At 42.0% G+C, this 14,123-nt stretch overlaps 1 protein-coding gene across 2 annotated transcripts in view; it reads left to right on the top strand.

The window, feature by feature from the left end:
* Positions 1-13,265, top strand: part of PTGES3 (prostaglandin E synthase 3) — a 29,746-nt gene extending 16,481 nt beyond the window's left edge. The window contains exons 2-10 of one of the 2 annotated variants that reach the window (XR_007500281.1): positions 4,127-4,240; positions 4,351-4,420; positions 5,480-5,578; positions 7,008-7,097; positions 10,246-10,308; positions 10,493-10,560; positions 11,533-11,557; positions 11,925-12,940; positions 13,145-13,265. Coding sequence is in view for 1 of the 2 variants with exons in the window: in XM_049784092.1 (XP_049640049.1) it covers positions 4,127-4,240; positions 4,351-4,420; positions 5,480-5,578; positions 7,008-7,097; positions 10,246-10,308; positions 10,493-10,525 (469 nt within the window). In the remaining variant the exon portion in view is untranslated. Of the gene's footprint in view, positions 1-4,126; positions 4,241-4,350; positions 4,421-5,479; positions 5,579-7,007; positions 7,098-10,245; positions 10,309-10,492; positions 10,760-11,532; positions 11,558-11,924; positions 12,941-13,144 lie in introns of those variants that run through there. The other variant, XM_049784092.1, reaches the window with a different exon arrangement.
* The last annotated feature ends 858 nt before the right edge of the window (positions 13,266-14,123 follow it).

Below are 14,123 nucleotides of genomic sequence, written 5' to 3'. Positions count from 1 at the left end.
AAGGGGTTGAGTATTTGCCATACACTGGACTGACCCATGTTCTTTCATTGGCAACCTCATATGGTTCCTCCGGCCCTGCCAAGAGTAAGCTGTGTGCACCCTAGATTGTGGCACATCTTATTTTCGTCTGTTCAAATAAATCTACACAACACCCTAAAGCTGGGGCCAGAGAGATAATACAGCAGGTACACAGAGTTTATCTTTCACATGCCGAACCCAGCCTCCACCATCACCAGGAGTGGTCTCTTGAGCATACCACTCAGTGCAGCCAAAAACAAAATCAAAAGCCTTTTAAGGCATAAAAGGGCATAGTATGTGACTAGTTTGGTAACTTAAATTTGAGAATCTATGAACCTATAAGTTTTTTGTTAGTTTGTTTTTGGTCACACCTGGCAGGCTCAGGGGACCATATGGGATGCCGGGATTCAAACCACCATCCTTCTGCATGCAAGGCAAATGCTTTACCTCCATGCTATCTCTCCGGCCTGAACCTATAGCTTTTAATTAACCAGGGATGGGAAATGGTTCAGTGGCTAAAGTATGAGGCTAAATTTAGTGCCTGGTTCCATAGCATGTGCCAAGTAGAAGCTGTTTTTTATTTGCTCTAATTTTTTGAACATATGTGGAAGTACTCATGGGCTCCTTCAAGTCAGCCCACATATGTATTTATACAGGCTATATATCTGTTTTAGGGACATACCCCCAGAGCTCAGGGCTTACCTCTGGCTCTTTACTAAAGGATCACTTTGGGGAAATGGAGGGTTGAACCACACTTCAGGGTGATGCTTGGTTTAAAGAGACTATATCTGTGGTGCCAGGGATTGAACTGGGGCTAGCTGCTTGCAAGGCAACTGCCTAGCCTAGCCTCCAATTTTTTCTATTTTTTGGGTCTAGTAAATTATATTGTGGTGGATGGTGTTGGCCACACCCAGTGATGCTGGGGTGCCACTAGGGTACTTGGGTTTGAACTTTTTTGCGGGGGGGGGGGGATTGAACTTTAACTCATGCAAAGCAAGCACTTTAACTCCTGTCCTATCTCTGATTTCCTAAATGGTATTTTCAAATTTAGAATTTTCTTTTGTTAAAAAAAAAAAGAATTTGGGCCCGGAGGCGTTTGCCTTGCAAGCAGCCGATCCAGGACCAAAGGTGGTTGGTTCGAATCCCGGTGTCCCATATGGTCCCCCGTGCCTGCCAGGAGCTATTTCTGAGCAGACAGCCAGGAGTAACCCCTGAGCACTACCTGGTGTGGCCCAAAAACCAAAAAAAAAAAAAAAAAAAAGAATTTTCTTATGTTGTTGTTGTTGTTTTGTTTTTGGGTCACACCAGGCAACACTCAGGGCTTACTCCTGGCTCTACTCTTAGAAATCACCCCTGGCAGGCACAGGGAACCATATGGGATGCCAGGATTCGAACCACTGTCCTTCTGCCTGGAAGGCAGATGCCTTTTTCTCTGGCCCTCAAATTTAGAATTCCTGGGGCTGAAGAGATAGCACAGCAGTAGGACATTTGCCTTGCACGCAGTAGACCCAGGACAGACGGTGGTTTGACTCCTGCCATCCCATATGGTCCCTCTTGTCTGCCAGGAGCGATTTCTGAGCTCAATCAGGGGTAACCCCTGAGTGCCACTGGGTGTGACCCAAAAAACACTTAGAATTTCTGTTTAACTTTGAGGTTGTCTCATGTAGAAGATATGCTTTAAATTGACAGCTCTCCTTGTGAACAGGAGAGAGCAGAGAGCTTAGTACTTGTGCAAGCTTTGCATGCATGAGGTTCAGGTTTGATCCCCAGAACTGTTGGGTGTGACCACAAACAGCTATGCTATTTTTAGATTATCTGGGGAAGAAGAAATGATGCTGGGATGGGAGAATCCCAAGGATACTCCCAGCAACTTGGCCTTGCTCTATGAGTTTGACAGTTCAGTTCTCAGTACCTGAAGTTCAGTGTTGTTTGCATACTTTTTTTTTTTTTTTTTTTTGGTTTTTTGGCTTTTGGCTTTTGAGCCATTCCTGGCTCTACGCTCAGAAGTTGTTCCTGGCAGGCTCGGGTACCATATGGGATACCAGGATTCGAACCACTGTCCCTCTGCATGCAAGGCAGATAGATGCCTTACCTCCATGCCATCTCTCCAGCCCCTTGTTTGCATACTTTTAAAGAAGTAATTGCAACAGTTCAGTGGTGAACCATATGTGGTACTGGGGATTAAACCCAAGCCAAGAACCCTCCTCACTATCTCTTTAGCCTTGGGCTGTTATTTGTTTTTGGGTCAAATGTGGGAGGCCTGGTTTGATAACCAGCACCTCAGCTGATGTTAATGAGTGTGGTTTCAGAGTCAGAAAAAGGAAGAGATTGCCTAGGAATTTGTATAGCTAAACATATTTGTCTTGAATAATGCATCTAAATATTGCAAATAACTGGGGTTAAGCATTAAGACACTTGGTTTGTGTGTAGCCAGCCCCAGCTTTATCCAAAATATAAATTGTTTCCAAAAGCACTGCCCAGGTGCCCACCATCCATATAAACAACACAGTATCCTCTATTAGTCATTGAATGCCTGTACAGGGTAAAATATGAGTAAAAAGCCTTTAATTGGGGAGAGGGCTGGAGCGATAACCTCATTTGATCCCCAGCATCACATATGGATCCTTAAACCCTACCAGGATAAATTCCAGAGTGTGGGGGCTGGAGCCATAGCACAGTAGGTAGTGCTTGGGGGACCATAAGGGATCAAACCTGTTCATTCTCATGCAAGACAAGCACCTTACCCACTGTACCATCCCCTGAGAAGAGAACTTTATAATAAAAAATACTATCGTTTTTCCATACTTTGCAAATTTTCTCACAACTCCTCTAATTTTTTTTATCAGTTATTGAGGGGTGGGACCACATCAGTTGGTGCTTAGAAGACCATACTCTATCGGGATCAGACCCCAGGAACATTCCACTCTGCCCTCCCCAGTCCTTTTCAGAGCACCCTCTCCAGGCACAAGAGCTTGGATGCAAGCTATCAAGTCCGAACTGACTGCTAATAAGGCAAATGGCCTATCTACTATACAATCTATCCAACCCTACTTTTGATCTTCGGGGGCTCAGGTACATACCCAGCCGTGTGTGCTTATGGATCACTGCTGGTGGTTGGGAAACCATGCATGATATGAGATGGGGAAGATTCAAATCAAAGTTAGCCACTATTAAAAAGCATTTATCTAAAGCACGGATACAGCTACATGTATCTACTGTGCAATGAAATTTGGGCGGGGTGGTTAGACCCGGCAGCGCTCACAGGTTACTTCTGGCTCTACACGCAGAAATCGCGCCTGGCAGGCTTGGGGGATCAAATGGGATTTGAACCACTGTCCTTTTTATTTATTTATTTTTGTTTTTTGTTTTGGCCACACCCATTTGATGCTCAGGGGTTACTCCTGGCTAAGCGCTCAGAAATTGCCCCTGGCTTGGGGGAACCATATGGGAAGCCGTGGGATCGAAACGCGGTCCTTCCTTGGCTAGCGCTTGCAAGGCAGACACCTTACCTCTAGCGCCACCTCACCGGCCCCGAACTACCGTCCTTCTGCATGCAGGGCAAACCTTCATGCTGTCTCTGCAATCAATTCTTTTGATTTTAACGGTTCTATGATAGCATAGAGATAGGACATTTGCCTTGCATGCTAAAGGGCAGTGGTTCGAATCCCGGCATCCCATACGGTCCCCCTGAACCTGCCAGAAGTAACCCCTGACTGAGCACTGTGGATGTGATTTCCCCCCCCCCCAAATGCAGCTATTAGATTAAAAGGATCCAATAAATTCTTTTTTTTTTTTTTTTCCTTTTTTTGGGCTGAATTGGGTCACACCCAGCAACACACAGGGGTTCCTCCTGGCACTGCACTCAGAAATGGCTCCTGGCAAACATGGCAGACCATATGAGATGTTGGGATTCGAACCATCGTTCAAACCAATCTGCTGCATTCAAGGCAAATGCCCAACTGCTGTGCTATCTCTCCGGCTCCCCATTTAAAATCTTAATATATTCCCTTAAAATAATGCTCTAATAAAATAGAGAAATGTTACATACTGCACTCCAGAGGTTTTAAGATAGTTCATGAATTACAACTTGGTTTATTTTTGTTTGTAGGCAGCCTGCTTCTGCAAAATGGTACGATCGAAGAGACTATGTCTTCATTGAATTTTGCGTTGAAGACAGTAAAGATGTTAATGTAAATTTTGAAAAATCTAAACTTACATTCAGGTAAGTGACTTTTTAAAGTTTAATTCAGATAATCAAGTAACCAGTTTGTTTTCTGTGTCCATAAATTTTATTTTGAAGAAACTCACTCTTTATTCTCCTCTCCCTTATAGCTGTCTTGGAGGAAGTGATAATTTTAAACATTTAAATGAAATTGATCTTTTTCACTGTATTGACCCAAATGTAAGTAGTCCCAATGCTTTAATAACCCTATTTAAGTTATGAAGAAAAGGTCATGCTTTTAAATATTCATTAGGAGTAAGCGCTAATTATATCTTTACTGTCTCTGTTAGAACTTAGAATGTAGTGCTCTGGAGGCTTGTCTTTTCAAAATATTAGAATCTTGGTATAGGAGTATACCTCAGTGGCAGGAGGAATATGCCAGATACATAGAGTCTAGGGCTCAGAGAGATACCACAGTGGTACGGCATTTGCCTTGCATGTGGCCGACCCAGGACAGATCCAAGTTCAATTCCCGGTGTCCCATATGGTCCCCAGTGCCTGCCAGAATTAAGTAACCCCTGAGTGCTGCCAGGTGTGGTCCAAAAACAAACAAAGAATATACTAGGAAGATTTATTTCCCTTAGTTTTATAGTTCGTAAATATTTTCGTAGTTTAGGGTCCGCAGAGATAGCACAGCTGTAGGACGTTTGCCTTGCAAGCAGCCCATCCAGGACGGATGATGGTTTGAATCCTGGCATCCCATATGGTCCCAGTGCCTGCCAGGAGCGATTTTTTTTTTTTTCGGGTCACACCCATTTGATGCTCAGGGGTTAGTCCTGGCTAAGTGGTCAGAAATTGCCCCTGGCTTGAGGGGACCATATAGGATGCCGGGGGATTGAACCGCGGTCCTTCCTTGGCTAGTGCTTGCAAGGCAGACACCTTACCTCTAGTGCCACCTCGCTGGCCCCCCCAGGAGCGATTTCTGAGTACAGAGCCAGGAGTAACCCCTGAGCACTGCCGGTGTAACCAAAAAAAACCCACCCCCCTCCCCTTTTTTTTTTTTGTTTTGCTTTTGGGTCACACCCGGCAGCTGGCTCTATGCTTAGAAGTCACTCCTGGCAGGCTGGGGATCACATGGGATGCTGGGATTCAAACCATCGACCTTCTGCATGCAAGACAAACGCTTTACTTCCATGCTATCTCTTCGGCCCCTCCCCCATTTTTTTTAGTAGTCTAGCTACTTTTCTTTGATGAAATAAAAAGAACTAATAATATGTATTGTTATGCTTTTATTTTTAGGATTCCAAGCATAAAAGAACAGACAGGTCAATTTTGTGTTGTTTACGAAAAGGAGAATCTGGTCAGTCATGGCCAAGGTTAACAAAAGAAAGAGCAAAGGTAGGTTTGTGTGTGTTTTGAAAATTAACGTTTTTTGGGGGGGCTGGAGAGATAGCATGGAGGTAGAGTGTTTGCCTTGCATGCAGAAGGATGGTGGTTTGAATCCCGGCATCCCATATGGTCCCCCAGCCTGCCAGGAGTGATTTCTGAGCATAGAGCCAGGAGTAACCCTTGAGCGCTGCTGGGTGTGACCAAAAAAACAAAGAAGAAGATTAATGTTTTTTTTTGTTTTTTTGGTTTTTGGTTTTTGGGCCACACCCGATAATGCTCAGGGGTTACTCCTGGCTATGTGCTCAGAAGTTGCTCCTGGCTTGGGGGACCATATGGGACACCGGGGGATCGAACCGCGGTCCGTCCAAGGTTAGCGCAGGCAAGGCAGGCACCTTATCTTTAGCGCCACCGCCCGGCCCCAAAGATTAATGTTTTTAAGTAATAAGAAAAAAGTTTATTGTGTAAGAATATAGTTGGGGGGGGGGGGAATGAATATAGTGGGTGGTGCAGTTAAGGCAGACAAGGGACCGCTAGAAATAATATTTGGAAATTATCGCTCTGGACAAGAACTGGATGTTGAAAGGGGATTAAGTGATATTCATATACTCCTTCAGTATAAATATTGCACAGTGTATAAAGGAAGGAGCACAGAAAAATGTCTGCCACAGGCAAGCAGTAGAGAGCATGGGAGAGTAACTGGGGCATTGATGGTGGGAATTGTATACTGATGAAGGGTGTTATACATTGTGTGACTGAAACCCATTCATGAACAACTATAACTGAAAAATGAAAGAAATGAAAATACAAAATGATTTGGAAGAAGGCTGGAGCAGTAGCACAGCTGGTAGAGTGTAGGGCATTTGCCTTGCATGCAAGCTACCTGGTTTCACAATCCCCAGGCATTCCATATGGTCCCCCAAGCCTTCTAGGAGCTATTTAAAAAAACAAACAAACAACTTTATTTAATGATTGATTGGGTTTTGGGTCACACCTAGTGGTGCTCAGGAGTTACTCCTGGCTCTGCACTCAGAAATGGCCCCTGGCAGGCTGGGGGACCATATGGGATGCCGGGAATCAAATGAAGTCACACCCAGGGTCTGCTGCATGCAGTGCAAACTACCTACCACTGTGCTATCTCTCTGGCCTTTGTAACCCCTACTCCCCCCCCTCCCGAATTGGAAGGGAGGAAAAAAGATTAGGGTATATATGTTTGTGCACATTCTTTCTGAGGATAATATACATGTTCCTCTACTTTAAGGGTCTTTATACCTCAAAGTAGCTTTTTCTTTAAAATCATTCCTGGGTTTGACTTGACTCTTCAGTGTGTTATACTAATTCCATGCTTTACTGATGAGTATTAAGCTGGCGTTCTAAGATGTAAGTAATAGGTGACTGCCAATAAGTACAAGTTGACTTAATCATGTTTTCATTGCTTTAGCTTAATTGGCTTAGTGTGGACTTCAATAATTGGAAAGATTGGGAAGATGATTCAGATGAGGACATGTCTAATTTTGATCGTTTCTCTGAGGTAAGTATTCTAAATGCATTTCTCATCTCCCTTTGAGCCTGTCTATACACTAAGTGTCATTTAGCAGTGTTAGTGGTGTCTAGAACTGCGTAGCTGCACTTTTGTCCATTTTTCAGTAAAATCAATTAAGAACTTGGGCTGAGGGTGTGACTCTGTGACACCATTTGCTTGTATGATGACTTGGGTCTCATTTAGAATGTTGCTGCTCCCTTGAACTCCTAAATCATTATTTTATTATGAAATTTAACATGGTTTGTAAAAATTAAAGTTCACGGTTGTATAGACTTGTGTGTGTGTGCCTGTGTGCTATTTGTTTTGCCAGGGCCTCACAGCATTTCAGGCATGTGCTCTCTACAATTGAGCTGCATCCTAGCAGTGTTCACTTCTAAATGATATGTAAAGACAAAAATTAATCAGTGAGTTCATTCAAGGTAGCTTGTTGGTTGTTTTTGTGTGTGTGGGTTTTTTAATATTTGGTGCTTGTGTGTTGTCATAGGAATGGGATCACACCTGATAGTACCAGGTCTTAGAGCTACTCTTTGTGTTTTGAAGGGGGACTATGTGCTGCCATGGATCAAACTTGGTATTCCCCAGTACATAACATGCATTCCAGAGTCCTTTAAGCTGTCTCGCCATCCCCTAGCTGCTTTTATTCCAACCCTGGGGATGGAAATTTTTGTTAGCATGAATATAGTGATTGGCTTGCGTTTAGAAACTTTACAATATTAAACTCAATTACGGGGGGCTGGATAGATAGCATTAAGGTAAAGTGTTTGTTTGCCTTGCATGCAGAATGTCGGTGGTTTGAATCCCAGCATACCATATGGTCCCCCGAGTCTGCCAGCAGCAATTTCTGAGCAGAGAGCCAGGAGTAACCCCTGAGCACTGCCGGGTGTGACCCCCAAAAACAAACCAAAAAAACCCTCAATTATGGTAAAAGCCTGGTCCCCTTGAATGCTAGATTAGGGTGTTTTTGCCTTGGACAGGGCCAACCCAGGTTTGATCCCCTACATCCCATATGGTCCTCCAACACTGCTAAGAGTAAATCCTGAGAGTCAAGAATGACCCCTGAGCACTACCAGGTGTGGCTCAGTAAGAAAAATTTCTTAAAAGATTCGTGGTGAAATGTGAACAAGATTGGTGTTTTAGCAGAGTCAAGGTAATTAAGTATTTTTTCCCAAGCTGTCAACCAAAAATGTATATTGCCATGGCTCAGTGATAACCTCTAGGTGAAAAGAAATCTACCTGAGGTTATTTCAAGAGGTAACTAAATATCTTTTCTCACTGATTTCGGTGGTGGATGGGTATTGCTGAGTATTGAACCAGTGCTTAGCACTTGCATAGGAGGTATGCCACCACTGAACCATATTACTAGGCATGAATTGAAAATTCAGTTGATCAAACTACTTTTTTGTGGGGTTTGGGTCACACCAGGTGGCACTTGGGCTATTCCTGGCAGGCTCAGGGAACCATATGGGATGCCAGGATTTGTACCGGGGTCTAAGTGTTGGCCACATGCAAAGCAAGTGCCTTACCACTGTGCTATAACTCCAGCCCCTGATCAAATTACTACTTCCTCCCTCCCTCCACCCTCTTTCTCTCTTTCTTCCTCTCCCCACTCCCCAACTATCAGTGATTAGGATTTACTCCTGGTTCTTTAGAGAACTATAGATGGAGTATTGGGATGGAATCCCAGATTTTTGTTTTAGTATTTGTGGTTTTGGGGCCATACCCGGTGGCACTCAGTGTTACTCCTGGCTCTCTGCTCAGAAATGGCTCCTGGCAGGCATGGGGGACCATATGGGATGCCAGGATTCTAACCTGGGTCGGTCGCTTGCAAGGCAAATGCCCTTAACGCTGTGCCATCTCTCCGGCCCCAATAGGAATGAATTTTTACTTTGTATGCCACTGCTTGCTTATTTACATCTTGTCCCTTTGGAGTTGTTGATGTTCAACCATTCTCTCGAGTTTTCCAGGTTTATTCTCATCAGTGTCTGGGGGGAATTGTGTGGTGCCAAGGATAGAACCAGGGTTAGCCACATGCAGGGCAAGGACCTTAACCTTTTTGCTATCTCTCTACCCACAAGTTAAGTTCTTAAGACTGTTGTTCTAAAAAAAAAAAGAAAGAAAGAAAACGACTGTTGTTCTCACTGATTCCGTATTAATTAATTTCTTTGTTCTGTACTTTTACTTCCTAAGTAGGGTCTTTGAATATAGCTGTTCTCATTTAGCTTCTGTTGATCTTTCCATTTATGTTCTTGGCATCTAGATTTGTATTTGGCAGGTTATGAAATTTGACTTAGTGTAGTGCCTTTAGAAGTATCTATTTTGGGGGCCGGCGAGGTGGCGCTAGAGGTAAGGTGTCTGCCTTGCGAGCGCTAGCATAGGACGGACCATGGTTCAATCCCCGGTGTCCCTTATGGTCCCCCCAAGCCAGGGGCAATTTCTGAGCGCTTAGCCAGGAGTAACCCCTGAGCATCAAACGGATGTTGCTCCAAAAACCAAAAAAAAAAAAAAAAAAAAAAAAGGTCGAACTTCTATAATGCAAAGATTTCATGAAAATTGTAAATTGACATTTCTAATAACTTAATGATCTGAAACAATAAATGTGAAATTAGTAAGTCATGAACATATGCTAAGGCCTAATTATACGCAAGGGTGTTTTCCAAATGTACTTTGCTGAATTTTTACCTATTTATGCTGTTTAGTCATTAATTTAATATCAGACCATTTTGTACAAACTAAAAAGACCTATTTTAAAACACTGGTTTTTCACAATATATAATGAAATTCCTTTAGTACACGTGCCACTTAGCTTTAAATATAAAAGCTGACAATTACAAATTAGTCTTATTCTTGATCTCCAGGGGTAACTATTCAGAATTTTGGTGTTTTAAATAAAGAACTTGCTGGATTAATTTTAATAGCTTCATTTTTTAATGACAAATTAGTTTTATTTTCTCACAAGTTTTCCTAATTTTATGCATAATTTGCCTTTGCTAGAGAAAGGGACTTAACATTAAATTTTAAAATTTCATTGGTGGAAATCTGTAACAGACTTACAGAAAGTTAATTCTGGAGCTTGCAACCTAATAATTAGGATTTAATTTAACATTATTTTTAAAACTAATTTTTACACTTCAAATAGATGATGAACAACATGGGTGGTGATGAGGATGTAGATTTGCCAGAAGTAGATGGAGCAGATGATGTAAGTCTATAAATTTTTTTCTCTGTTTACATAAATAGTAAGAAACTGTATTTACAGGTTGATTTATAGATTCAAGATTGCTTTTTGGCCACTTGATGGTTTTTTGTTCTTTTCCTGTTTTTTTTTTGGTTTTTTGTTTTGTTTTGTTTTGTTTGTGTTGTTGTTTTCTCTTTAAAAAATACAGGAAAAAGGGCCAGAGAGATACTACAGCGGGTAAGGCGAAGGCCCTTGCCTTACATGCAGCCAACCCAGGTTCGATTCCCGGCACCACATTTGGTCCACTGAGCCCTGCCAGGAGTAAGCCCTGAGCACAGCCGGGTGTGACCCATAAACAAAAAATAGAGGGAGAGTTTTGGGGGGCTGTTTTGGTTCTTTTGTGTGTATGTGTTATATATATATATAATTGTTCCTGGTGAGAGAGAGAGACAAATGGGTACCTTCTAAGGGAACTACCATTTTTACAGGAATCAGAAATTGTGAAAGTTAGTTAAGGATATTTTAAGGTGAAAGTAGCTTTACAGGGGCCGGAGCAGTGCCGCAAGCCATAAGGCGTCTGCCTTGCGTGTTCTAGCCTAGGATGGACTGAGGTTCGATTCCCCCAGCATCCTGTATGGTCCCCCAAGCCAGGAGCGATTTCTGAGCGCATAGCCAGGAGTAACCCCTGAGCGTCACTGGGTGTGACCCAAAAAGTAAAAGAAAGAAAGTGGCTTTACAGCAAGATTGGTCAGAAACTAGCAGTAAACACATGGATATTGTGGCTCTGTGAGAGGAGGATATACTGGACCACTCTTGCAATGTTTTTTCTGCTTCTGGCATCCTATTAACATCCTCACAAAAGTAGTTTAATGAACTTTAGAACATAGGGAATTCAATGACTAGGATTAATTTTTCTTCTGAAAATTCCTTGATCTTCGTGTTGAACCATTACCTTTTCCATTGAATTCCAAGAAAGAGAAGGGGGGAAGTTTTAATAAAATTTGGTGGCACAGGGTTGTATAAAGTGTGAACTCATTTCCCACTAGAAGGCACATGCTTTACTGTACATAAAACGCCTCTTCTGTAAACTTGTTCTTAAATTAATCAAAATTCAAAGTTTTATATAACCACATATCCTTGTTGCTTTGACCAAAAGTAGTAGTTCTTTAGCTTTTTTAAGGAAAACTGTTCAGTTAGTAGAGGAGTGAATGTTTAAGTTAATAACTTGATTTATTTTCCCTTCTACAGGATTCACAAGACAGTGATGATGAAAGTAAGTGGCTTTGTAAAATCTGTTATAAATACTCATTTTACATCAAAAACCAAATTCTCAAAAATGTTGACTTTGGGGCCAGAGAGATGGCATGGAGGTAAGGCGTTTGCCTTTCATGCAGAAAGTCGGTGGTTAGAATCCTGACATCCCATATGGTTCCCCGAGCCTGCGAGGAGCGATTTCTGAGCGTAGAGCCAGGAGTAACCCCTGAGCGCTGCTGGGTGTGACCCAAAAACCAAATAAAAAAAAAGTTGACTTTATAGTTCTTGCAAGAAGAATAACTAATAATCAAAGCAACTTTAAATAATACAGCTTAATGTGATAGGTATTTCTTGTATTTCATATATCTTTTTCAAAATTCTTGCAGAAATGCCTGATCTGGAGTAAGAAATGTCATCACCACCAGAATTTGAGAAAAAAAAGTCACTTCTCCGCAAGATTTCATAATTGAGAGAATTCCTGAGTTGGTAGCCCTAAAGGCAAATGTTTTTGCCTCCTTAACCCGTTTTCAATCTTTTTTTTTTTTTTTTTTTAATAAAAGGCTTCACTAAGGGTTGATATGTACCATTGTATGGGGCAATTTTAAGTCAGCTAAGGCAATAACCTTATGCATGAACATTTCCCAGATTTCTCTGACACTGTTGAGGTCCTAGGCAGTTGATACAGTGGTTATGACAAACCATTTCACCTAAGTCTCCTTTACTTCATAACATAGATAACTGACATGATAGGAAGCTCATGTTAGGGACAGATAACTAGATTTTAGAACATGACTCAAAGTGACTGAAACAAATTGGTTGATACCATAAACTGGTAACTTTCTCCTCTGGTATATCCTTCAGGTTTGTTTCACTAAAGTTTTATTTTTTGAAAAATTTACTTCACATTATTGTATGTAAGTAATCACTTGTCAGTGTTCCAGATATATCTTAGCTAAAACTAGTGAATGCCCTACTTAGATGGTTTTTGAAGCCTATACATTTGGTATTGTTTGAACCCTTAAACTTTTACATCTCTTAGCATGGAGGACGAAGAAAGGTTGTTTGTTGTTGCTTGAGAGTTTGTACATTTAGACCAAATTTGTATTTGCACTGTCAGTACGGCAAATGAGTGAAAAAATGTTAATACACTATTGGATTTTTTTTTAATTTCTTTTTTTTAAATTCAGCTTATATCAGAGCTGAAAACCTCAATTTATGTTCATGACAGTGGGATTTTTTTTAATGTCTACATTCTTTCTAATAAACTGTTGGAAGATTCCTTGGCTGTCCTTTTAAGTGTCTGGTTTACTGTAATTTCATGTAATACACTTTCTGGCTGGAATGGAGTTATTTTTACTTCAGAAAGAATTTGGGAATATTGGAGGGGAAAATATGGCTTACTGTAAAGCAGGGGTCCTCAAACTTTTTAAACAGGGGGTCAGTTCACTGTCCCTCACACCATTGGAGGGTCTGACTATAGTAAAAACAAAACTTATGAACGAATTCTTATGCACACTGCATATATCTTATTTTGCAATGAAGAAACAAAACAGATACAAATACAATATGTGGCCCGCGGGTCATAGTTTGAGGACCACTGCTAAAGTCACAGGAAACCTTTTAAAAGTGGATCTGTAATAGAAAATTGTAGATGCACTTTGCAGAAGTTGGAAAAGAAAGTGTTGTGCTTTGATTGAAATAAAACTAAATGTGTTGTCCTCCTGTAAGTTTTGAGCTTCTGCATTTTGGCAGTTATTCCAGTATCTGTTTGTAAAGTATAAAAATACATTCTTTTTGGGCCAGGGATATGGCTCTACCGCAGTGGTCCTCAAACTTTTTTTTTTTTTTTTTTTTTTTTTTTTTGGTTTTTGGGGCCACTCCCATTTGATGCTCGGTTTACTCCTGGCTAAGTGCTCAGAAATTGCCCCTGGCTTGGGGGGACCATATGGGAGGCCGGGGGATCGAACTGCCTTTTTTCCTTGGCTAGCGCTTGCAAGGCACCTGGTTTTTGGTTTTTGAGAGATAGCATGGAGGTAAGGCATTTGTCTTTCATGTAGAAGGTCATTGGTTCGAATCCTGGCATCCCATATGATCCCCCAAGCCTGCCCGGATCGATTTCTGAGCTTGGAACCAGGAGTGACCCCTGAGCGCTGCCGGGTGTGACCCAAAACCCCCCCCCCCCAAATTTTTTTTAAATAACTCTTAACGGCTGATGAGTATCATAATAGTACAAGTTTAAATTATTGGGAGAGAGGGTTCCTGCTCCTGCTTATGCCCTTAAGAATCACTCCTGGGGTGGGGCCGGAGAGATAGCATGGAGGTAAGGCGTTTGCCTTTCATGCAGGAGGTCATCGGTTTGAATCCCGGCATCCCATATGGTCCCCTGTGCCTGCCAGGAGCAATTTCTGAGCCTGGAGCCAGGAATAACCCCTGAGCACTGCCGGGTGTGACCCAAAAACCAAAAAAAAAAAAAAATCACTCCTTGGGCCGGAGAGATAGCATGGAGGTAAGGCGTTTGCCTTTCATGCAGAAGGTCATCAGTTTGAATCCCGGTGTCCCATATGGTCCCCCGTGCCTGCCAGGAG

This window comes from Suncus etruscus, chromosome 11 (assembly GCF_024139225.1).
Source record: "Suncus etruscus isolate mSunEtr1 chromosome 11, mSunEtr1.pri.cur, whole genome shotgun sequence".
NCBI lineage: Eukaryota > Metazoa > Chordata > Mammalia > Eulipotyphla > Soricidae > Suncus > Suncus etruscus.
Note: the sequence above shows the minus strand (reverse complement) of the source record. Positions and strands in the feature narration are given on the sequence as shown.